The sequence below is a fragment of the Gouania willdenowi genome, chromosome 12 (genome assembly GCF_900634775.1).
Source record: "Gouania willdenowi chromosome 12, fGouWil2.1, whole genome shotgun sequence".
NCBI classification, from domain to species: Eukaryota; Metazoa; Chordata; class Actinopteri; order Blenniiformes; family Gobiesocidae; genus Gouania; species Gouania willdenowi.
Genome location: NC_041055.1, coordinates 29291874 through 29318943, shown reverse-complemented (window position 1 = coordinate 29318943; position 27070 = coordinate 29291874). Strand labels below are relative to the sequence as shown.

Below are 27070 nucleotides of genomic sequence, written 5' to 3'. Positions count from 1 at the left end.
ATGAAAAACAGTGCCTGTAACACAGCTAGTTACAAAAAAAAAAAAAAAAAAAAAAAACACAGCTGCCAACGAGAAAAGCCATTGGTCGCTGTCTTCCTTCTACTGCGCACTGAAACAACTAAAGTTGTCTTCTTCAGAGTTGGACAGCCTCAGAATGGCTTCATCCGACACTTTCTCAGCCTCGTTTTCATTGTCGTTCTCGATGTCACTTTCGTTTTGAGTGGCTGTGTTCGAAATGTCATACTAACGTACGACTCATACTAAGTCTGACGTCAACATGGGTTTGTAGTGCGTTCACATTAGATAGTATGAAAAGATTGAGAGTGCAAGAAATACCCGGATGTACAAAATGTTGGCATGAAATGTGTCTACGTGAGTTTTATGGATCAAATGAGCACATGTTGATATTCTGCTTGGTCACTTTCTCACTTCAAATGTTTTCAGAACTTTCAAAGGTGAAGAATCAACAAAGATATTTAGCCTCAGTGTGATTCAGGTTTTTATCATTGTAGGTTCCAAATGCATCTTGGGAAACTTGAAAGTATACTTCAGTGCGAGGTCACCAATCTTAATCATAGTTATAGTATATAGTAGACAGCATATACTCAATGAGTGTGTAGTACGTTTAGTATGAACAGTTTCATTGGTCTAAGCTCAATTTTTTTGGCAGCATGACGCTTGAGAACTCCATAAATCCATGAAATACCCGCATCATTGTTAAAGCCGCAGGGCTGAAAGCATGGGAAAGAAGTAGCAGCTTTTATTTCGGAAATGACAGTATATTCTATTTGCTTTGGGGTCGTTTGTTGAGATCAAAGTATCTAAAATCTGGATTCCGGCTATATACTTCTATTTTTTTCTAACCTCCCTAATCTGCAGTCGAGGCAGATTCCAAATGTTTGTGAATGGACTCTTGAATTATTCATGACTTCATATGGGGTAGAAACAATGTTGCACTGTGGTATAGTAGAGTAGAGCACCCCCTTCCATGGATCATCCATCAGTATCCAACTTGGTCAGTGAAACAAAGCTCCAGGCTTTCTATTCCCTCCAATTGTTCCGTGCTGCTTGGCAGTGTGTGTGCACCTCGTAATGAGTGTCTCCTTTCCACCAGGAGCCCTGGCTCTAGGAGCTTATTGTTGCTCTCACTCTCACATCAGCTGGAGTTTGGGGACTTAAACTTTCATTAGCTTAAACTTTCATTCTCTCCTGGGAGGTTCTCTTCAGATCTCATATGAGTTTGGGTGAACGCAACAATAGAGGCTCGACACATGCCGACTTGATGCCAACATCTATTGTAAAAATTGTACTGTTTCAATTAATCAATCTCACACACACACACACGAGTTTAACATTTTCAATACGCACTAACACTGATGATAAAAATAGGTATATATAATATAATTATAAGCAAATATGTGTTTCTAATAGGAGTGTAATGACACACTCAATCAACAATTCAAATCCCGATTGGAAAAAATAAATCAAATTAAACTTTGGGATGTAATGATGCACTTAACTTCTTTAAATTTGAATACATAGAGATCATATTTTGGAGAAAATACAGATTAGTATTCCATTATTTAAATTGCCAAGATTTTTTTAACTAATATATTTTCATCTTATAACTTCTGACAAACCATTTGAACTGTTTGAAGTCAAACCAAAATAAACTACACAATTCTTCATTTCTCACCATGTAAAGTTGAATATATATATACAGTATATATATATATATATATATATATATATATATATATATATATATATATATATATATTTTTTTTTTTTTTTTTAAACATGTAAAATAAAAACAATTAAAACAAGTGCCACTAAAACAGTCACAGCACCCCCTATTGTTTAAACAGAGTAATAAAGCACATACTGTACTGTATCGATTTTAATCCCCTCTTATTTGGATCAATTTTTAGCCGATTTACATCAGTTTCTAAGTGTTTCGCTTGCGAGTGAAAGCTTAAATAAACAGGATAGGCACGCATATACACACACACGCACACACACAAACAAACACACACAAACTTCACCTCTCCCTTATCTGACAGAATCTGCATTTTAAGATGGTAAATTATGTTAATTGGTAAAGTGGTTTGGTGTTCTCTACTGATCCAAAGATCATTTCACAATCAGATCAGATAAATAGGAAATATATGGAAGCTCAGGGATGGAGCAGCAGGGAATAGGAGAGGAGGAGAGGGGAGAGGAGGTGAATGGCTTACATAAGGTAACATTAACTCTCTCTGATGTTGGAGGTGGGAACTTTAAAGGCGGGCGTGTTGCGGTTTGCGCATAACTGTGAAATGAAAGAACATCGAGTGCAGCATATGGAATTTTCCCTGATTCCTGGTGTAGCCCAGTGTTACTCAAATAGGGGGTTGTTGTTTTATGTTTATTTTTTGTTAAAAATGATAATCATACTAACTATTACCAGCAACTCACAAAACGACAACAAAAACACCCAAAATAAGAGAAAATTTATAACAAACAAAAGCAACGAAAAACACCAAAAACAGGAGAAACAAGGAGAGAAAAGTATTATTACCAGCAACACACAAAACAACAACAAAAACAGACTAAATGAGAGAAAAAACACACAAGATCACTACAAAATACACACAAATAACAGAGAAAATTCCAAAAAGACACAATACACACACACACTGAGAGAGATTATTTGAAATAATACCAACACACAGAACTTACAACAAAAACACACAAAATAAGAGAAAAATACACTGAATTATAAAAAGAACAGACAAATAACAACAAAAATGAAACCAAAAACACACAAAATAATGAGGGAAATTAGATTAAATTGATTAGAACATGAACTGAATAAATCTCTTCTGAATACTGTTTCATTCCACTTATTTACAATATGAGATTCTTTCAAATGTTTGTTACGTAACCTGAGCCTGGTGTTTATTTGTGTTATTTATAAAGCAGTGGCAATAGTATCGGCTAAAATCAATAATTAGGCTTGGCTTCTGGAGCTGGTGTAAGTAATTAAGAGACGGAGGCACAAATGGTGATGGGAAGTTGTATTATAGTGATTAACAAAAGCATTTACAAAAACCAAAAGAAGAAAAAGTCCACAATGATAACCCAAACAATATTTAAAAATACCGTTTTATCAGTTCATTGAGTTGAATCAATGAGGAACTCCAGCAGTGAGCAGAGTTCAAAATAATGACATCCAGGAATCCAGGTCTGCCTTCCTTTTCACAGTGAATGTAGCAGCCCACGGTATAAGTTCATCAGGAGGATCAGTAGTTGAGTGTCCATGGTTATAAGACAACCATTGTGGAAAGCAGTGTAGGCAGCAGAGGGGGCGGGGAGGGGGAGGGGCGGAGGGGGAGGCTATGGCAGCCTCCTACCAGACCCGCAGTGTGATGGTTGATTATTGCAGTACTTTCCAGTAGTTGCTGTAGTCGTCGTCTCGGCGACCATGAGTCTCTTTAACAGGCACCTGGCCTGTATTAAATAGCCTGAATTAGAACTTCAGTTGTAAGCTGGCAAGCAACACTATTTTACACAACAGTGTACTACAACACTCAAAATACATTCACATCAACATCCCCCACCAAATTGGTTCTCTTTGTAACTCACAATCTTTTCCGAAATGTTCTGAATCTAAGAACTTAAATAAGAAAATATTATGACGTCAGAATATAAAATGACTAGCTATCTTAAATGGTTTCTAAGAAGATACCTCAAACAGAGTCAAAAAAAACAAAAAAGGGCAATACTCCGGAAAAAATTATTGCGCGCTTCTCATTTTCAAACTCCATCAAGGTATTGACACCCTGAAGCCACTCGTGGAACAAATCAGAGCCGGGCCGGGGGCGGGGCAAATGACCGGGATCTTTAAACCCAAATAATAAAGCTCATGATAACATATTTTACAACATACACATGCCCGCAACAGCGAGGCTTACAAGCTTCGGCGCAACGGAGAGCGACTATGTCATTTCAAACGGACATGAAGTATAACAAAACAAGAGAACAAGAAAAACATTAGGCGTCATGGTCAGTAATAATAAAACAATTTCAAAGCAGTTCAGCACCACGGACAGCGACCACATCATTCTGAACCCACTTTAATCATTTCAACTCAGAGCCAGTATCAGTAGCTATAAAGTTTAGTAAATCTGGCACAGCGGCCCACATGTTCACAAACAGTTTCAATATGAAGTACTATAGACCTACTCATCACTATTTGAAGGGCATACAACGAGCCTTGCGCTCTGCGAACTTGTCTACGATGGACAACATGGCAAGTCCACTCAGTCTCTCCTGTCCCACTGTGCTCCTCAACTGGTTTTTAATGAGTTTTAACTTGGAGAATGAGCAGGACAACCTATAGACACATTTCATTGTGGGCAAACATGAGACACGTGACTGACGTGCGCGCGCATACTCGGTGTAGAAAATATCTGATAGAAAAATCCAGTGTAAAATAACCTAAAAGCATTAAGTCTCCACATGCTTATAACTACTTGTGATGAACGGGCAGGTAGGATGGCTGCTGTACTCCTGTTACCGAAGGTTTCCGTGTATTTCCGTGTATTTCCGTGTATTTCCGTGTATTCTAATGAGTTTCCATCTCTACATTAAGTCTCCTCCTCACTGTCCCACATCTGCATATGAGTCCATTTACAGCTTTTTATGGTCACTTTTTACTGGAACCAGACTGAGATAGTTCTCCGTCCGCTCCCGTGCACCATCGCCTCAGCAGGGATTACGTTGACACGATCTCTTCTGTTGTTTTGTACCGAGCCTGAGCGTGCATCACCTAATTTAGTATGAAAACGTCACATGAAGTGGGTCTATTTAATTTTTCTCCAGCTCCCCTGAGCCATGGCAGAGGCCCGGCTCCCTTAAGTCCTACCTCCTATCTACCTTTGGGGCCTTGGGCCGGGGGCGTGCTGCCCCCTCCCAGCCCCCCCTGAAGCCCCGCCCCTGCCTGAAGCCACACACCGAATTTCATATTTTAAGCGATTTCTAAGAAAAGCTGTCCCCTTTGAGGATATCTCGAACAGAATAAAAAAACAGAAAAAGGGCAATAACTCCAGAAAAAATAATTGCGCGCTTCTCATTTTCGAACTCCACACTTTGAGGCGGTAGTAACAGCATTCACTGAGTATAAATAAATATCAGAATAACATACTGTACAATGAGTAAAAAGTTTAACCAGCTTTTAGCTCCTCTATGCTAATGTTAAGATAGCATGCTAGCTTAGCATGTAAGCAACAAAGCTGATATCAGCACTCACCAATTCCTCTGTTATTGCTGCATCTGATGGTAGCAACAGACTCCAACCCGCACCGGTAGCACACTTTAAATGTTAAAAATAAGGTACTATGCTTACACAGAGTGTTACATAAAGCAAGAGATTAAGTTTTTACAATTTGTTTGAAACAAACCTGCTCAGGGCTGTGGGAAGTTTCCTCTCCACACAGGTGTGACTAGGAAGCAGCAGGTAAAATGGCTGCCCTGATATGTTACCATTGGCTGAGCGTGGTCACATGACCATTTCTACTTAACATAGATCATGTGTTGATGTGTGAGTTGAGGTTGTTGAGGGCAGTAAATAAATACATAAATTAATTATATCTATTTATATAAAAGGTGAATTCTACCTGTTATATACTAATATACTGTATTATACTGTACTATACTGTACTATATATATATATATATATATATATATATATATATATATATATATATATATATATATATATTAATTAATATTGTAGTTTAGAAATATATACAAAGGTAGATTTTACCTGCGTTACAGTTCTCACTCATTCATTCCATCATTTTGCTCTTTAGTTGTTTTTTCACAGAATTCTGAATAAACAACGAGGTACTTGGATTCAAAAGTAAGAGAAAGGTTCAGTTAAAAAAAGTTTGAGAACCACTGGTGTAGCCTACATACAGTACACACATACAGTGGATCTGTTGTTTTCAGTATTATGAGAAATTGCTTGAATGTCAGCAGAAAATTTCATTTCAGATCCGTGTGTGCTCATATGAAACACGAAAATGAGATAAGGGACATGTATTTGGAGCAGGGGTAATTCCATCATTTAACAGTCAACGCTCATTTTCCTGAATTGTTTACAAAAAATAGTCATAATAATGTACTTGAGAAAGACTCCCAAAAAATTAGCAAAAAGTAAAAGACTGTATTAGAATATTGTAAAATCAACTTTTCTATTGGTTTGTTTTTAAAACTCTACTTTAACTGCCAGAGGTGTGACTAGAAAGGTTTTTAATTGGTCCCAACCCACATTTTGAGAACCCCTGTTGTAATAGAGAAATAGAATATGGTAAAGTACAACTTTTCTTGCTATAGATTTCTGCGGTAATTTATAGCAATGAACAATTTTTAATTTTTTTCTGCAACTACACCAAACTTGCCATATTTTTACCTATTTTCATCACTTTTTCTTGCCATATTTTAACTCCTTTTAATGCATTTTTGCTACATTACTCCCATTTCTGCCACTTCTCCATCATATTTCATTGTCTTTTCTGCACATTTTTTCCATTTGCAAGACATTTCCGGCACCTAAAAACCCTTTCTATCACATTTTTCCACCTAATGTCACACATCTTGACCCATTATTGTAACTTTTTCCCACTTTTTACCATATTCCATGCTTATTTCTTGCCATTTTAACCACATAAACGATTTGTCATGCCCATTATTTGTCAGTTTAAACTCATTTGTTCTACTTTTTAAATTACATTACCCCAGTACAGTGGGGGGTCCTCGGTCTCTGGAACCTTTATTTTGGGGGTCGTGGGCTAAAAAAAGATTGAGAACCCCTGATCTAAAGTGCACTGAGGACATATTTGGTGGAAAACAATTTTATTAATTTATTTTAAAAAATCTCAGTGACTTTTAACAGTTTATTTTTGGGGACAAAGTGATTTCCTTATCAGTTAAATAAGAAACAGGAAGTTTTAGTATTGTGCAATAATAATGGATAATTCTGGCAGTTGGCAACCCAACATTTGTGACATGCTTGGAAAATATATTTAATCTCAGCTCAGATCTATTAAATTATGGATCTGGATTTTACCAAAACCAAGGAGTTAAACCAGAATGTTCTGCTTATCCTTTTTTCTAAAATTAGAAATAAAAACTGTAAGTCTCCGTTGAGGTTTCCTCCTTGCAGCTTTCCTGTTCCCGCTGGCAGGCCTGATTAATGGTGGACATTACTGTATACAGTAGCTTAAGTTTATGTGTTTATGCAAATAAAAAGTGCATTCCCAAAAGTAACGATGATGGATAATAATTATAATGGAGTTATTACAAAAACTCCCTAAAGCCTAACCCCTGAACCCTTTTGCTCAGCTAAACTTTGTGAAAGAGAAGCAAACTTAAGTACAGTAATCCCCTTCAGGAGTAAATCACAGATATTGTATGAACAGTATGTGCAACAAGCACCAAATGTAAAAAGATAACACTGAAGCCACGCAAGTCTGTTTTCCTCATTCTACAGTAATTTATAACACACTAGCTAATTAATTTTATTGCTGTAATACAAATTAAAAAACACACAATGTCACGAAATAAATACACAAGACTGCAAAATGAGATAAATAGTACAAAGAATGACCACGAAATAACAACATTTTTATGCAAAATGACAACAATAACCTAAAAAAACAAACAAAAAAAACACATCATGACCTTAAAAACAGACAAAACCCTTTTTTTTATTTTCCTGTACTTATGTTCAGCTTGGTTATTATTCTAAATGCTAACATGAATGTTAATGTATCCATAGAGAGTAGTCACATATTTATTATACACAAATGTCAGACAGCAGGTAGACCTTCAAGAATGAATTGGGTTTATTGAATTGTTTGAGGTTTACGCACAGACATCATAGCCAGTGAAGATAGAAAAACATTGAATTGTTTATAATTTAATTGATAGGAGCACGACAGCAACATATAGAATGTGTTCTAAGAGCATCCGCGTCCATGCCTATACATAATGTATTTATGCTAATACACATTTTGGATGAAATTGTCCCATTAATGTGAAGACAAGCTGCTTCATGGAGAGTCCTCTGGAAAATACTCCATGTTTTATTTATGGCACTCGTTTTTCTTTCACTTATTTAGACGCTTTACATGACCCCATTAGTAGCTTATCATTTCACACGTTGTTAATGTCCTGCTGGCTTGTTCGCCCCCTATCTCCATCGACAGGGAACTCATAAATGTGTGTGTGGGGGGATATTCTTTTGGGATTTTCTCTCCTGATGATCTGCTCTCATCCTCAACAGAGCAAGCTTAATTACGGCGAGGCACTCGGCGCTCTGCTTGGTGCTGATTAAAGGGGACACTGATGCTCCGTGGGGGAAAGCTCAACTGGGAGTTTGTTCACTTTCATGCGTACGCTGCTTATCGCTGTCTGACCAGCTCCATTACCATGGCTTTGAGACCCAGTTTGTAATTGCCTCTCTTTATTACTGTGCCTACATGTCAGGCCAGGGAACAAGGACCCTCTGCACTAAAAGAGAGGTTGTGTGGGTTACAGGCAATCACACACACACACACATATACACACTTTGGTGTGAACATGTGGGAAGGAAACAAGGGATTGGTAAAATGGATCAAATCTTTTAAAAAAGAGAATTGCCTACACATGAAACACACGTGTCAAACTCAAGGCCAGGGGGGCAAAATCACTTCAGTACAGTGGTTCTCAAACGTTTCTCTAACTTTTGAATCCAAGATCCCCCCGTTATCCGACTAACATATTTTGCTCAGAATTTTGTGAAACAAGTTCGGAAGAACCACAGCCGGGCACGCGGAATGTCTCCACGCCAAAAAGCATGTACCACTTACCCGAGAATTCAGTTCCTGGTGCCCCGTGGCACATATGGAGTAATGGTCCCCATTCATATATTGGTATGTGTCAATGATTCGGTACCACAAACTGTCGCAATATTTGACTCACAAATAAATGAGAAAACGACTTTAATGGAAGTTACCAAACAAAAGGAGTTTGTGCGAGGCATAGTTGGAATCTACCTTTGAAACGATATATCACACGAATTTGGAAATAACCAGAAATGGGGGGTGGCCCCCTGGGCCCCATTTCAAGAAAGGGCTCCTCAGTATTCATACCAAACTGCATTCCATCAGACTTCAGTCTGGTGTCCATCCTCTAGTATCAGCTGTGCTCCGGTCCTAATCAGTTGACGCCCCCGCGGCGGCTTGGCTGATGGCTGTAGTTACACTAACCACCGTGGTGTCACTATGGAGTCTGATTTCTACATTCTGCCCAACGCTCCTTTAACAGAATCATTTTGTAACATTTTGTAACAATGACAATAAGGAAGGTAATATTGTGTTTCCTGCAGGAATGAATGGAAGGCAAATGGATTTAAATCAAACAATCGTTTCAGATCTAAAAGAAAAAAAACAACCAAGGCTTTTTATCTTAATGCTACAGCCTCTTTCTTACCTTAAGGGACTTTCACCTAATGGTTGGAAATAATTGTAATGTCACATTTTCTGGTGAGAACTGAAACAGCACCTGCCATCAGAATGTGAAAAAAATGTGCTTGACACTGAGAAAAGAACAGGGAAATATCACAGCATTACTCTCTGCATCACACAGCAGATGGCTAAAACTCAATAATCCAAACCTTGAGTACACTTTAGTCAGCACATTTACATTTAATGTTTGCACAGAATGTGGCTAGAGGCAGTAGTTTCCCTCTTACCTGAAGGAAATCAGCAGTTCTCAGTTTGGTAAATGTCTCTTTGCAGCAATAAAGAACATTTCACTTACAATTAATGTATTTGTTGATGTTGGTATCAATTATGTAGGGGGGGGGGGTAGCAGGGGGTGTTAGCATGTGTGCAAATGCATGTGTTTAAGAGGCAGATACATGTTTTTCAAAATGAAACTTTGTTTTTGCAGCCCAGTACCAAATGGTCCACGGACTGGTATTGGTCTGCAACCCAGTGGTTGGGGGACAACTGCTGGAAATAATGTTTTTCTCCATGTTTTTACAGACTACATGAAACTGAGCAGATGTTTACCCCGTCTCTGTCAGCGTTTGAGTTCCAACAAGTCCTGCACAACCTGACAGCTCTGAAAATCAGCAACGCCGGAGGGAATAATTGTGAGTATTTCCTGACTGTCACGTCCACATTTATCTTTATTTTCCTTATTCCAAATCAAATGATGTTATATTTCACTAATAATATAAATTAAGTGTGCAAGTAGGCCTCATAGAATAATATTGAAGATAATTTACTGAAAAAAAAATGTTAAATGTTAAAATTGCTGCTCAAAAGTTTGTCAGAAAAGCTTCATGCATTGCATTGTGGGATGTGGAGTTCTGTAGACTGTTTTTACTTCATTCTCACTGTAATTTCTTGTGTTTCTTTGCCAGACTAGGAGCTCAGTGATTTGCTTGACAATATTTTTGTTCTAGTTTGTTCCCAGTGGGATACTTTTCATTATTTTATTTTTTTAATAATGTAAAGCACATTGATTTCCCGACACAAAAACATCTGCCTTGCTTTGCTTTAAGGAAGTTTTATTGTGGTGGGAGAATCTGGAGAAAACAACTCAGTCTGCAGTGGATCTTCTCACATTTTGTGCCGAGCTAAACAGCTGAAGAGTTTTTTTCAATTAAAACCAGTTTTCACTCCATCTCCCCGTCCTTCGTCTTCTTCTTCTTTGTCCTGTTCCTTCTCTTTCTTGGCTTTTCACTTGTGGCTTCGAGCACTTTTAGTTCAGCGTTTTCCTTCACTAGAAGCTCCATTTCTTGTGTTTTTTTCTCTTTTTCCTCGATCAGAGTGAGATGTTGGGTCTGAAGAACTCCATACTGAGTGTCCCACTCAGCGTCTTTGTTCCCCAAGGTGGAAATCTGTGTCAGGAGCTCACAGTTCTCATTCGTCAGGGCTATAACTTGTTTTGTTGTTTCCTGGCGTTCGTCGGTGAGCTTTTCCTCATGTTCTTTCTGAAGGTCAATCATTCTATCCACTGTGTCTTCCTCCAGAGGAGGAGGAGACAGTGGAACGATCTCATTGTGGTGTTGAACATCCATTAAAGAGAGGATCTCCTCATTTTTCTTTTCCAGCTCAGTGTCTGTTGTCTTCTCCCTTTCTGCTCCATTCAGAGACACATTATCATCAAAGATGCAGTTTAATGCATTCCTAATGTGCTCCAGTCTCTTGTTTCCCTGTTGGAGAGTTTTCTTTAAAGAGAGGATCTCCTGATCTTTCTTCTCCATCTCAATATTCTTCTCCTTCACCCATTCTGCTTCCATCAGGGACACAGTATCCTGATGGTAGCTGTTGAGCCTACACACTTCACGCTCCATGTTCTCCACTCTACTGTTGGCCTGCTGGAGAGTTTTCTTTAAAGAGAAGATCTCCTCATCTTTCTTCTCCAGCTCAGTGTTTATCTTCTCCCATTCACTCTTCATGTTCTCCACTCCACTGTCGGCCTGTTGGAGAGTTTTCTTTAAAGAGAGGATCTCCTCATCTTTCTTCTCCAGCTCAGTCTTCATCTTCTTCTCCCATTTTGCTTCTATCTGGGACACAGTATCCTGATGGTTGAGGGTGAGACTACGCACTCCATGCTCAATGTTCTCCAGGTCACTGTCGGCCTGTTGGAGAGCTTTCCTTAAAGAGAAAATCTCCTCATTTTTCTTCTTTCGCTCAATGCTCGTCTTCTTCCCCCATTCTGCTTTCACCTGAGACACAGTATCTTGATGGTCCCGGTTGAGCTTACGCACCCTATGCTCAATGTGCTCCAGGTCACTGTCGGCCTGTTGGAGAGTTTTCTTTAAAGAGAGGGTCTCCTCATCTTTCTTCTCCAGCTCAGTGCTCATCTTCTTCTCCCATGCTCTCATCTGAGACACAGTACCATCTAAGATGCTATTGAACTCACACTGAATTTCGCTCATTGAGCTGCTAGACCCGTTCTTCCCTTTTTCCCTCTTACTGCAGACCCCCTGCATTCCACCTCCATTTTCGACCATGTCATCCATGATTCTGATCCAGTCTCCAAACTGTCCTCTTTAAGAAGACTTCTACCAGTCCTTTGTGCAGTCAAGCAGAAAATCTGATACACACTCAATGTGCTGTTGGGTTCTTCCACAAGAATCGCTCCCTTCCTGTTAAAGGATATAAACTCAATGCAGTTTAACTTGTAATGACTTCTATTCTCACCGATTATCAAAGTCACACTGAGCAGGCTTTGATATTTTAGAACATTTATGACTCAAAGTTCCTTTCATCTTTTAGAATACTTGTGACTCAAATTGACTTTCATGTTTTTAGAACACAAATGCCAGAGGCAGAATGTTCCAAAAGTTCCACATGAACAGGGGGATAAAATAAAAGGTTAAGGAGGACTGTACCATTATATGTACCATTACATTTATTTATGTAAAACAGAAGAAGTTGCTGCTTTGTGTGATGTGTCTGGGACAAGCAGATGAAACAAGGGATGTTTATTCCCATCTGTCTGTTATAATTTCTTTAAAATTTCCTGTTTGATGCTTTCCTGGCTGTTTTTGTGTCGGAACATCTGTATCGTAATGAACAGGAAGGATCTGAGAGTCATTACTGTGGTTTAGAGAAGACAGCCCAGCTGGTCAAAAATCGCCAGCTTTCACACACTTTTTTCTTTTTTTTTTAATTAGCTACACTTTGCTAGCGCTCTGACGAACACGTGTGTACTTCCGTGACCACTTGAGCACGCACAAGGACTTTAAACACATGTTCTGCTCACAGGAACCAAGGCTGAGTTACACATTATTCTATCAAACTGTTTTCAGTCGCCGCCCACACACAGAGCGAGGCCACCGGAGTCATGCTCACAGTTTGCACTGCATTTATTGCACATGGTGGGTGAGAACGTCTGTGAGTGATTTGTTAGGTCTCGAACTCATTCTTAAACAGTGTTAGGAGTGGCTTATCACCGCAGGCTGCACGCTAGCATTTTAAATGAAAAACCAATATAGGCTGTGCTCTCGTCATCCATCACAGTCCTCGTGGAACTCATCAATATGTTTAGGGTTTTCTTAGAAAAAAAAAGAAAGATGCCATTTATGTTTTAAGATTCTGCAGATAAAAACTAAGAGTTTTAAGTTTCTCTCGTGCTGAGAAAATCATGGAAAAACTTTGGAAAGCTGAGGAATTTTTCCCAAATTCTTTCGAAAAAATTACAATCACAGATGTTAGTTCTACCTCAGGTGTGTAGTGTAAGTTTTCAGTGAAATGCTCCCAAACTTTTGAGACTTTAGGTTGGTTCTTCTTCTGTTGCACAATGGTTTTTCACAATGTAAATGGGGAAGCAACACTGCAGCCATCAGTTCACGTATGGTACTGCAGCAGAAATGAAGCAGAAAGCGCCCGCCGGACCAATTTTATCATTAAATTACACCATAAAACGACGCGTTGGTGTGAATCAAAAATCTCAAACTCTGACATCTAAAAAATAAATTACAATCGTAACATCACTGTGTTTCTCACTGACACCTACTGATTGAAGGAGGATTGTTAAATAGTTTTTGTTTTAAAGACTTAAAGGTCCAACAACACTGTATTCGATTTTCTTTGACCCAAACCCATCGGTGGTCCTGAATTTCAGCTGTCTAAAAGAATATAGGCACTTATGTTGATTTGTACAACCAACAACAGAGCAACTTGCATGTCTAGCTCTGAGTGACGACATTGCGAAACACTACTGCTATCTCAACGCTGGACACACCAAACTCCACCTCGGGGATGAACGCCCCCCTCTCGGATGTGTCCTATCACCAATTCATTCTAACCGGGATTTTTTTTTTTTTTTTGCCCCCAAAAACATTGTCAAAGTTACTTCCCAACATATTTCTGGAGTTTTCACGGACTGAAAGTTATTAACGGTGCATTCACACCGCCAGATTGGTCAGATAGTCCACCTCGTTTGGTCGGTGCGAACACGGCGGATCAAACAGGCAAATTCTAGGTTGATTGTTTCTGTCGGTCTCGGAGTGTTTCCATTCAAAGTCTAGAGGGATTAGGAGCGCCGTGAACACAACCGCTCCCGGAGCGGATCAAACACAGGAGGTATCGGTGATGTATATGACTCGTGTGCCCACCATGCATACTTAAAACAAGTCCCCATATAGTATACATATGGGTATTTCTCACATATTCAATATTTTTATACTATATAATGTGAACATACTACATACTCCTTTAGACGTCAGACTTACTACTATGAGTAATACTTTAGTATGACATTTACAACACAGCCTGTCTTTATTTGATTAAAAAAAGTAAGTATACTTTAAGTATTACATTTGTCCAGACTGATCGAAGTCATTTGTGACAAGTTAAATATTGACAAAGTTTTCCAAAAAATGATTGATAGACTAAACTTGCGAAGCCTAACTGTGATGAAGTTGTTGTAATTGGCTGAAATATGAGCTTCAGTGTGTGAAAAATGTTTTAATAGCTCATTTCCTTCATGTAATGGCCTCTAATAGAATTTGGGAGCTGTTGGGGGGTAAAAAAAAAAAGTCCAGGCCAAGGAAAGTGAATGAGAGAAGAGCTGCTGATATTCCGGTGTATCGCTGCATAAGGAATGGTTAGATCATGACTTGTTGGTCCATCCTCTTCCTTCATTTTAAAGGGATTCTCCACTGTTTTTACAAATGTGGCCTAAAACCTTTGGTATGTCCTTATCAGAAGATCTATGCCTAACAAAACACATTATTTTGCACCATATTCTTTTAATTAACTTTTAAAAATGGGACTATTTTACCGTTTGAGAGTCTGTGCGCCGCCATGATGAAATGACGTCCATTGAGTTCTATAGGAGGTGAAGCATTCAGGATCATTTAGCAGCTTTTTCTGTCAAAATAACAACTTGTGCTGCTTTGGGTTGCTCTAAAAAAATCAGTAAAAGTTAAAAAAAAAGTCGATATAAACCTCTTTTGTTTACCAAAATTGGATAAACAAAATCCGCGAAAATTTGTGACCACAGGGGGCGACAGTTCCAACTCTACTGTTTAGTAGACAGCATGAATAAGAGAAGAGCTCCGTGCATGTATATACAGGCAACCAGTATCCATTGCTGCTCATTAATGCCAACCCAAGTTGAATCTGTCTGCTGCAAAGAACCGGCGTTCTTGTCAGAAATGGTTGAAGTTGGAACTGTCGCCCCCTGTGGTCACAAATTTTTTCAGCTCACGGATTTTGTTTATCAAATTTAGGTACGCAAGAGACGTTTATATCGACTTTTTTAACTTTAACAGATTTTTAAAGCAACCCAAAGCAGCACAAGTTGTCATTTTGACTGAAAAAGCTGATAAATGATCCTGAATGCTTCACCTTGGATAGAACTCAATGGACAAAAAGGGGCGATTGGCGTCATCAATGGCGTCATTTCAAAATAAAGTAGTCCCAGTTTTAAAAGTCAATAAAACCAATATGGTGCAAAATAATGCGTTTTGTTAGGCATAGATTTTCTAATACAGACATTTTTCAAAAGGTTTTAGGCCACATTTGTAAAAACAGTGGAGGATTCCTTTAACATGTCACACTCAGAATTCTGCACCGAAGGTCTTTCATTCTTTTTTCCTTTTTTTAACGTCTCTCTTTCCTTCAGTGAGAACAGACAGAGAAGCAGGTGAGGAACAAAAGTAAAAATTTGTGTTCTTTGACAGCATTTCTCAAACTAGTCAGTGAAAGGGGATTCAGTGGAGGATGTCCTTCTCCATCACTATTTATGAGAGAAACCTCACAGGAGAGTTCACGTATGACATACCTCCACTGAGCCTCATTCTCTTCTTCTTCTTCTTCTTCTTCTTCTTCTTCTTCTTCTTCTTCTTCTTCTTCTTCTTCTTCTTCTTCTTCTTCTTCTTCTTCTTCTTCTTCTTCTTCTTCTTCTTCTTCTTCTTCTTCTTCTTCTTCTTCTTCTTCTTCCTCTTGCTCCACTGCAGTGATTAGTCTCTGGATGACATCTGTACGTACTGTATGTGTGTGTGTGGGCAACGTGCAGGCAAGTGTATTTTCTGTGTGTAGCACTATACGAATGTGGGTGGATTCATGTTGATTTTTTTTCTGGGTTTGGGTCAATTACATTTTTCAATTACAAGTCAATTTCGTTTTCAACTATCCATGTTCAGTTACAACTCAATTACAATTACAGCCACCAACATTTTTTGCAGATTATAATAAAAATGAAAAATTTGTATTTTTCCCCTGAAAGTAAATTACAATTACATTCTCAATTATTGATATGTATGTTTATATACAAGGTAACCAAGAGATTAAAAACAAATTAGATGATTGATAACATTTTTCAGTATTTGTAATTGACTTTCAGCGGAAAAAATAAGAATTGTATTTTTAACTGTAATTGGGGAAAAAAATGCTGTTCAACGTAATCGTAGAGTTGCAATTGATTATGATAATTGAAGTATATAAATTGTAATTGACCCCATCCCTGGCTTACACATACGTAGTTATTAAAATATGTTTCATATATAAGTAATTGAATTTGAACTTTAGTAATTGAGAACATATTTGTAATTGACTTGCAGTGAAAAAATAATAATTGTAAATTTAATTGTAAATGAAAAAAATGCTGGTCAACGTCATCGAGCATGGACACCTACACACACACACATACACACACACACACACACACACACACACACACACACACACATAATGACTCCAAAAAAACATACATTTCAGAAAAATACACTAAACGACAACAAAAATATGAAAATGACTGAAAATACACAAGTATTTATACAAAAAATACACAAAATGACAAGAGAAATGCACAAAACTACACCAAAAAATATACAAAAATACACAAAATGACTCCAGAATCACACCACAATGGCAGCAAAAAACAACAGTTATACAAAAAATGCACAAAAAGACAACAGAAAGATACAAAAATTCACATAATGACTCCAAAAAACATACAATACAGAAAAATACACCAAACGAGGAGCCCCAAGATTTCCTCCAGACAATAACTATCAGTTTATGAGCATTAGTTATGTGCACAAACTCTTCCCACATCCATCACTTTCTTTCTTTCTTTCCTCTGCAGACACATCCCAGCTTGCAGGGGTGACCCTGACTGCAGCTTTCCTCTCCTCCGACACTCCCATCAGCCCCCCCGCCCCTTGGGTGGAATCCTGTTCCTGCCCCGTGGGCTTTACGGGACAGTTTTGTGAGCGATGTGCTGCAGAATTCACCCGAGAGGACCCGAGCAGAGGTCCGTTCTCCACATGTGTGCCATGTAACTGCCACCAGCATGGAACCTGTCACCCAGAAACTGGTAATAATAAATAACTCAGGCATTTGCATTGTTTGTTGCTTCACCTGCACATCAGCCATGTTCAGTGTGTGTGTGTGTGTGTGTGTGTGTGTGTGTGTGTGTGTGTGTGTGTGTGTGTGTGTGTGTGTGTGTGGAGCAACTTTTACTGACAACATTTCTGTATCAGTGATTCTAGCTGACGTAGGGAGAACCAAAATAGCACCAACATATGAAAGTATGATTCAGGTGTCAGGTTGCTCAAAATATAGGAGTGTTTGGGTGTTTGGGTGTGAATAAATGAGTTTATGGTAGTGATCCAGATCATTCCAGAAAAGCTGTACTACAATATATACACTTTTATTTTGGAAAGCGTCAGTCATGACATTCTGATGGACGTAAATTACATTTATAAATATTTGTCTTATATGTAACACATTTAAGTGACTTAAATTACCTAAAATAAGTGTAATTACACTGTCTCAAGTAATGAGAATCAGAATCAGATATATTTTATTTATTCCAGGGGGAAATTGCTTGATTTTTTTTTTTTTTTTTACATGCTACTGAATTATTTCAAATGAAAAGAAGAAACACTAAAACGCTGGTTCTTAAAAAGGGGTACAGGTACAGGAGCACATTGCAGGGGGTACTCGGAAAGATTTAATTGATTTAAAAATAATCAGGATTATTCCTGGTTCCTTTTTAGGCTATTTTTTGGGGGGGACAAATTCAACACAAACTAACAGTACTATTGCTCAATAAAATACTAAATTTTTTTTCTAATTTCTTGAAATAGGATTATTTTATGTTGTAGAGGCCATTTTATCACACTTTTAAAAAATTGGAGACAATAATTAACTACATTTTACAAAGGAGACTGTATTTGAACCACTGCAATAAAACATAGAAAAGAAAGAAAAGAAAACCTATATAATTTAATAAATTAATAAATTAAATTGGGATTAGATACAACTGCACACAGGAAAATATAATACAAATAAATGTACTATGTATCATGTCATGTCACTAAAGTCCCAAGTCAAGACAATAAAGTCCAAGTCAAGTCAAAAGTCTTATATTTGTCAAATATTAGTAGATATGATCTGATTAAAAATCTCACGTTTCCTCTGTTAAACAAACAATAATCATACTGGGAAGTGAAACCAGGTACAATTTTTCCAAATCAATTATTAATTACGGTATAATTTTTATCACTCTTGGAATCATTTTCTGTGCTCGTACGCGAACGTCTCAGCCTAGCGTGATTCTTTCAGCTGCTTCCTGATTGGCTGTCAGTTTGTTTTAAAGGCGGAACCTGTCAATCAAAGTCAGTGTCAGTATGATGCATAATACAGTATATCGCCTTTTCTGTACGCTTCCAATACACATGACTTTAGAATTAAGCAAATAAAAATAAAAATAAAACAATAGTGGCAAAATAAATTAAATTCAACTAGCCTTAAAAATTACTGGAAAATTTAGAGGCAAACAAATAAAAACACCCAAAATGGCACTTTTGGTCACAAAGATGCTCCGAGGGTTAATTTATTAGTGAACGGTGTATCAATTATTTAATTGTGGCACTCCTCTTCCTCCATGTTAATTACTAAACTAAATACAAAATAGAGGGTTGCTGTATCACAAAACATTTAAAGCCCACCTGAAAAAATAACATTGTTTGATTTATGACTCCTTTTTTTCTACTTTTGGACTTAATTAAAAGCCATAATTTTTCTAATAAGTAGGTCATCTTTTATTATAACATTTAAAGACTGAATGACTGAGGAAAAAAGGAGAAAAAAGTTTAAAGATGCTCATTACTATAATTCATTTAGGCCATTTTGTAACATTCACGACATATTAATAAGGTGAGATTTCAGTTGATTCTTTTCTGTGCCACTGTTTTGAAGACTCAGAGAAAAAAAAAAAAAAAAATATATATATATATATATATATATATACTGTTTATATAGGGAGAGATACCGGATGTTTGACTGAACCATTTTTCTCCATCTTTCTAGACCTGATATTCAGTCATCACAGCTTTAAGGGAACGTAGTCATTCCTCATGAGTTTTGGTGGCAAGCTATTACTCAACCATTGAATGATGGCTGTACTAATACAGAAGCATACTTTGTTTCAACAACTAATCCTTTTGTTAATAGCTAAAAAGAAGACTTTTTTTACTTTTTGCACCTGACACTTTTATGGAAGATTAAAAAGAGAAGGCAACTGCCGTACTTTAGTTCAATTCATTTGCCTAAATGACGACATAGATAGTTGTTATGTTCCAGCTTTGCAGAAAACTTTCCCCCTGTGCCTGATTATGTACATAATATGCTTCTTTATTTGTTTTTACACCATTGTTTCCCACTTTCAGCATCGTGCAACTCTCTAAAAACAGACAAACTATCTAATAATAGATCCCACTTCATGCTACGTCCCTTATTTGTCCGTGATCAATCTCTTCTTCCACTCTCCTTCGACTGAAAGTTGGACCGATCTGACCTAGTTAAGAAGAAATGGCTGAAATGTTGAGTGTTATTTCTTTTTTTCTTTCTTAAATGAAGCTTTAAAATTGCCTGAATTAAAGAGAACCAAAGTCTTGAAACTAATTAAATATTTTCATGGGAAAAACTGCTATTATCATTTGGCTGTTTTTCAACTGATACATCTGCTATCATACTCACAGTTTGGAAATAGTTTCTGTCCTGGGCTGGACTGGGACTACGTTATCAGCCGTTATCAACCATGTAGAAGTCGTTATTAAGTTAGTGATTCTCAACATGTGGCTCTTTATGTCTTAATTTTTATGATTATTCACCCAGAAAACCTTAAAAGGGGGAAACTTTTTAAATCCCTTTTTACCCTATTTCCTTTGTCCCATTTCTTAACTTTTTTTAGACTTTAGCTACTTTTTGCCAATAAATACCTCCTTTATTCCTATTCTAAGTTCTCTTTGACACTTTTATCCAATTTTTGTCCTTTCTCTAATTTTGTTTGGCCACTTTTCAACCCAATATACTAACTTTTGCCCAATAAATACAACTTGTTTCCTTTTTACACTACATTTTGGCTCCTTTTGTTCCACATTTTTGCTTATTTTTACTATTGTTTGCCACATTTTGCCCTTTTTCATTATTGTTTGCTACATTTTGCTCATTAAAGCTACTCTTCCTCTTTATTTTTTTTTTGGCCACTCTTGACTGCTTTTGGCCCATTTTAGTCATTTTACACTGTTTTCTTGCCACTTTTGGACTATTTTTGGCCACCAGGACAAGGCCCAATATGCCAGATGGCCAGTCCACCCCTGTTTCGATGTATACCGCTTTGGGCATTTTTATGGTCTTCATTATCAGAGAGAGACTACTGCATCCTTTGTTCTGATGATACAGAAGATACAACAGCAGATATTTACAAGCTAAGAATAGATAACGTATTGGTATATGCAGTGCACGGCATCTCCTGAGTAACGGAAGTCCTGGATCAAAATGCCATGTGCGTCGTGTCCTTTGTGCATTTTCAAAGTTGGTCCATTAGAAATGCAGCATTCATCATTTGTCACCAGGAGGGCGGACTAACCTGCTGTTTCTTCTATCAGAATCTTAATTGCGGTGTAATTACCCAATGACTTGTATCATTATGCAGGGTGTGCCCAACAGACAAAAATAGGGATGGAATTTATTCACTGGCTGCATAGAAAGCCTCAGCCGATGGTGCTTCATAAACATGATTTATTAACAGTCTCTGAGTCGTGTCGCTTCTATTTGCCGTCACGAAACACAGCAGATTGGAAATTCTAATATTCATATTAGGATGAGGGAAAACAGTGGCAGTGTGGAAGAAGCATGTGGATGTTCTGCAGTGGGTATAATACAATACAGGTACATATATGTATTTATTTTTTTACATTCTACATTACATTTGGGTAATTCCATGTCATTTCAACGCATTTTAAGGACATCCCTGCACTGCGGTGTCAAAAAATTAGATATGCAGTTACGGGCCAATGAAAATAGTAAAACTAAAATATTTTTTTTTCGGATTTCAAGAGCGTGTCACCCAAGAACCAATGCAAATATGTGACTAATCATTAGTGATGTGAACAGTCTATGTTCATAGCTCTAAGCTGATCAAATAACAGAGAGCTGAGGCATATGCTACGTTGTTTACTGAAGACCCAAATATGTTCCAGACCCAAACACACACTAACCTTTTTTCAATTTTTAGAGGCTGTCATGTCCACCAGATAGGATGTATAGCAAATGTTTTTGTATATTCTGAGAGAGTATGGTCACATCCTAAAATGTATTCATCCGATTTACAATTTTTTGAGACCGAAGTGCGTGGGCCATTTGTTGAAATGTCATGGAATGACCCATTTATCATTTATTTAAAGGTTTGAGCCACAATAATATTTTATTAGCTAAAATGATAGTTTTTACTTCCACGCAGCACCCATTTCTGCAACTCTACATCCCACAATGCAGTGCACTAACATGTCAACACACAGATTGTGTACTGTGGAGACAAAAACAAACTTTCAAGCAGTGATTTCGACCTTTTTTCCCTTTTTTGGAGAAAATTATGTTTGATTCATTGATCTATGAGGCATACACTATGATTTTATCAAATAAAATATTTATAGTGGGTAGCAGCTTGAATACTATACTGTTGGAGAGTTACTGAAGATAAAAACACTAAAATGCATATGACTTTCAATGCATATATATTGTAATGTATCTGAATGTGCCTCTAAATAACATGCGTTCGTTAGATGTACCTACAGTACATCAGACATGGGGAACTGGCAGGCCCAGGGCCCACATGTGGCCCTAAGTGTAATTATGTGCCCCCCCAAAGTAAACAAATAAAAAAGACTAAAAAAACATACAAAATGACAAAAATTCAAGAAATACACTAAATTAGCCACACACAAAAACACACACGACAACTAAAATGTACAAAATGGCAAAAACAATAGACAAAATTAACAAAAAAAATTAGCAAAAGAGACAAAAATGTATAATAAAACCACAACAAAAAATACACAAATATAACAGAGAAATTTACAAAATGGCAACAAAAATATACAAAATGAACAAGAGATTATTAAAAATGAGCTCAAATGACAGAAACGTATATAAAACCACAGCAAAAACACACACAACACAACTAAAAATACACAGGGTGATTGAAAATGAGCAAGAGTGACAGAAATGTATATTAAACCACAACAAAAATGCAAAAAATAGCAACACAAACACACACAAACCCTTTGTTTTGTCCCATTATGCTCAAATTTATAATTTTTCTAAATGTGGCCCATTTTTGTGGCTCCCTGCTATGATAAAAGTTGTCCATATCTGACTTACATCATCAATACATGTTGTTTTGGGATTTTATTTTTGTCATAAGGTAGATGGAGGGGTTGGGGTGGAAGCAATCGTTACACATGAATGAAATATTACTTTTTGATCTTCTATGAAGCCCTTACAGTTCAGTCTTGCTCATTAATCACTTCCTAAAATTGAATTCATAATACTCTTGATACTCTGCTGGGTTTTTATTGTTTTTTTTCACTGCCACATGGAGCTCTTTAGTTTAATAAACCAGCGTAGGGAAACAATGTCAACCAGAGAATATGAGGACTGTGTGCAAATATAAAAGCTGCCACATGACTTGCATTTTCATTTCAAAATGTGCAATCACCCAAAGTCAACTCACTACTAATTAAAAATGCCACTTTACTCTGTGCATATGCCTGTGAGGAAGATTTGTCTTTTACACGAGCAGAGCATTTGGCTTCATTCTGGTAATGCTGCAGTATGCATGCTGAAACACTCATTTGTGGCAACAAAATACTAATTTGCTGCCACAAAATACAAGTTCATGGCCACAAAATACTAATTTGTTGTTACAAATTACAAATTTGTTGCCACAAAATCCAAATACATTGCCACGGAATACACATTTTTTTGCCACGAAAGACTAATTTATGGCCACGAAATACTAATTTGTTGCCTTGAAATACTAATTTCTTGCTACAAAATACAAATTTGTTGCCACGAAATACACATTTATGGCCATAAAATATAAACTTGTTGCCAGGAAATACTGATTTGCTGCCATGAAATACTAATTTGTTGTCACAAAATACAAATTTGTTGCCACAAAATTCTCATTTGTTGCCACAAAATATAATTTTTTAGCCACAAAATACTAATTTGTTGCTACGAAATACTCATTTGTTGCCACAAAATGCTCATTTGTGGCCACGAAATATGAATTAGTAGCCACAAAATACTAATTTCTTGTATTTCTTTTCAACTTCCTGTTTTACAAATTTGTGTTTCGTGGCAACAAATTCATTTTTCTTTTTTGTCTGGTGACTCCGTACGAAAAAACAAAATAAAACCAAATAACAAGTGTGCATAAGAGATTGAATGACCATTGATATGATTTAATAACATTAAACAATCACCCAAAGTCAAGTCACTGCTAATTAAAAATGCCACTACGACTCAGTGCAAATGCCTGTGAGGGAGATTTTTTTTTGTTCAACCTGTCAAAATGAACTTGGCCATGACAATCGTAGAAGCCTTTAGAAATCAAAAAACTCTGACAGCGCGACAGGTCGTCATTGTCCACGTTTCAATTTACGTACGTCTAAAAAAGAAGAAGTAACGCATGTCAAATGGGATCAGTAGTAAGTATTAAATAGAGAGCATCACTGTGGATCTATATACTGCTGCTCTGTCTTTCTTTCTCGCTTCATTCCTTTTTCTTTTCACTGTCACTCCTTATATCATATCAAGCTGCGACAGGCCATTCATCTCAAGGCTTAAGCCTGCAACAAACACGGCCCACCAGAGAGATTAAGCGACTGAATGAACTAACACTACTAGAGTCTACACGCTTTCTTCTGCCTAAACTTTTATCCTGAAAAAAGAAAATATTTAAAAGAAAAAACCATTAGAAATGCAAAGTTTCTGTCAGGCTTTTTTGTTATTTTTATTCTTCAACCCTCCTATTTTCCATAAATATTACTAACACATTTTACCCTTGCGGGGTCAATCTGACCCCAGGGATATTTTGCCTCCAGAAAATTATTTTCAGTACATTTTTGACCAAGTTTTTTGTGTCTGGTACTTTGTTTTATTTGCTGAATACATGAATAAACCCTTGATATTGAAACCTGGAACAGCTAAAACTGCTTGGGGTCAAATTGACCCCAGAGAAACACCAATGTGTGTACTATGCATTCAGCACATTGTAAAAAAAAATATCATCATGATCATTTTATGCATAATCAATTGTACCCATCAAATTAGAATGTTTGAATGATAAATATTGAATGGGGTCAAATTGACCCCAAGGATGACAGGAGGGTTAACCTAACGATGGTTTTGTAATTTAATTAACCCAGACATTGAAGTGACACAGAACATGACCTCCAACTCCTATATTTTGCTTCTATTAAATGATTTTCAGAAAATTGTTGACCAAGTTTTCATTTCAGGAACTGTATTTGTTGAATACATAAATAACCCCTTGATAATGGAATCGTGACCTGTTCTCTTGCGCTATTTTTTTTAATTAAAATGTATTTATCTTTAATAATTTTCATCCAAAGCTTCTCAAATGTACTGACAACATTAATGGCCACTAGAGCATGAACCCTATTGGTTGTGGTGATGATGTGACCTTTCCTGCAGCGCCACCATCAGGTCAAACTTTGAGTTTTAGAGATATTTTATGTTGAAAATCTTTCAATTTCTAATTTGGGGTGCACATTTATGACTCTCACAGAATGAACCGTATTGACTGATGTTGGTAACCCCCCTTTCCTCTCACATACATATTTATTTACTTATTTTAGCTCCTTTTTGCAACATTGTAAGATTTAGATGGTTCTCTTACAGGAAGTAGACGTGGTACATTTAATTTCTCACACCAAACAAGATAAACATTATTTCCTCTTCACAAGCACAAGGCAAATCAACACGCCGCGCTTTCACAGCCCCGAAATAGACAATGGGTTTCAACACCCACAATAAATATTTAGAAATTCAACAAAAAATATTTGAATAATAGGTCTTTGTTTTTTTATCATTAGTATTAGTAATATGTATTATTGATAATGTGCCCTTTTAATTTAAGCTTTCTACTCCTACCTAAAACTCCACTCCCTCTGGGCCACATGGTTCTGTCTGATTGGTCCGATTGTTTGCATCTGTTTTGCATTTCCATGCAAGTGCCAATGGCCTCAAAGACAGAGAAGTCACCTATAAAACCTATCAATAAACGTATTTCAAACAATGAATTAGTAAGATCAGAATATAAAAACACCAAATTATATATGTAGGTGAGTGTAAGTGCATAAAACCGTTCAGTGAGGGAGGGGTCACTACAGCGCCCTCACAACAGAAATCACTATATAGTTTCAGATACATTCTCCTCTAAGTCACTTTTACTGTGAAAGAGCTGTCACAAAACCTCACTGATAGCAAACCTTTTCTAAGAGAACATTTTCAAGAGAGAGAGAGAGAGAGAGCAGATTGCAATACACAGACATCCAACTTTTACACAATTCAAACACATTGAGGTCAAATTGACATGTGTTCCGCAAATTGGAAAGAATATCATCATGATAATGTTATGCGTAATCAAATTTACTCGTACATTATAGGAAAAGTTTTCTGAATGATTAACATTGAACGTTGTCAAATTGACCCCAGAGGAACGCCAATGCGTGCATGTGTTCAGCACATTGAAAACATTTTATGCTTATTCAATTGTACTCATCAAATTAGGAAAAGTCATAAAATATGAAGCAAAACTAAAAGTAAACTTTTTGAATGATAAACATTGAATGGGGTCAAAATGACCCCAAGGATAATAGGAAGGTTAAAGCATGTGCTCAAGATGTTTGTCTAAAAAAGAGAGGAGCTTTGTTTGTAAACATTTTTGCGCTTTACACTGTAAAAACTCCTTTAGTGATGTAGTTAGTATTACTTTATTTTACAAAGCATATCTGCACCAAAAAAATTAAAAAAAATGTTTAGGCATTTGTGAAAGTTACAGATAAGTAATAAATGTAAATATTTAACTAACTTATAACTATATGTCCTAAAATTGATGTTACCAAACTTCTCATGAAATTAATTTAACAAAGTCATTTTTTGAGCGTTTACCAAAACTAAAACTTTCTGACACGCCCACATACTGCAGAGCGAACCGGATCGTACCTTTAAGATCAGCTCACAGATTATTATTTTACAATCTCGGATTAAAATCTAAATTATCTAAACAGTTAACGGAGGTTGCAAAACATGCTTTTGTTGAAAAAAATTGTTGATGTGACTTTCACTGTGAAAGAGCTGTCACAAAACCTCATTGATGATAAACCTTTTCCTCAAGGACATTTTCAAGAGTGAGAGAGAGCATGCAGTTTGCAAAACACAGGCAGATAAGTTTTATCATGAAGCAAATAATTAATAGGACACAAATACCTCTCTTTCCTTATTGTAACAGATATTGTTTTATTTCTTGCTAATTTTATTAAGTAATTTAGACTTTCAAAACCTGCAAAATTATTTTTATTTTAAACCAATAAGACTGAGTGCATGAATTGACTAAATCAATTTCTTATTATATACATATACATTTTACTTTATTATTGTATATAATTAAGTATTATGTAGTTAACAA

General features: G+C 36.8%; 1 protein-coding gene across 1 annotated transcript in view; it reads left to right on the top strand.

The window, feature by feature from the left end:
* The window catches only part of lamc3 (laminin, gamma 3), a 182497-nt gene that overhangs the window by 115364 nt on the left and 40063 nt on the right, over positions 1–27070 (top strand). The window contains exons 11-12 of the mRNA XM_028463174.1: positions 10078–10187; positions 17147–17377. Coding sequence (XP_028318975.1) covers positions 10078–10187; positions 17147–17377 — 341 coding nt within the window. The remainder of the gene's footprint in view (positions 1–10077; positions 10188–17146; positions 17378–27070) is intronic.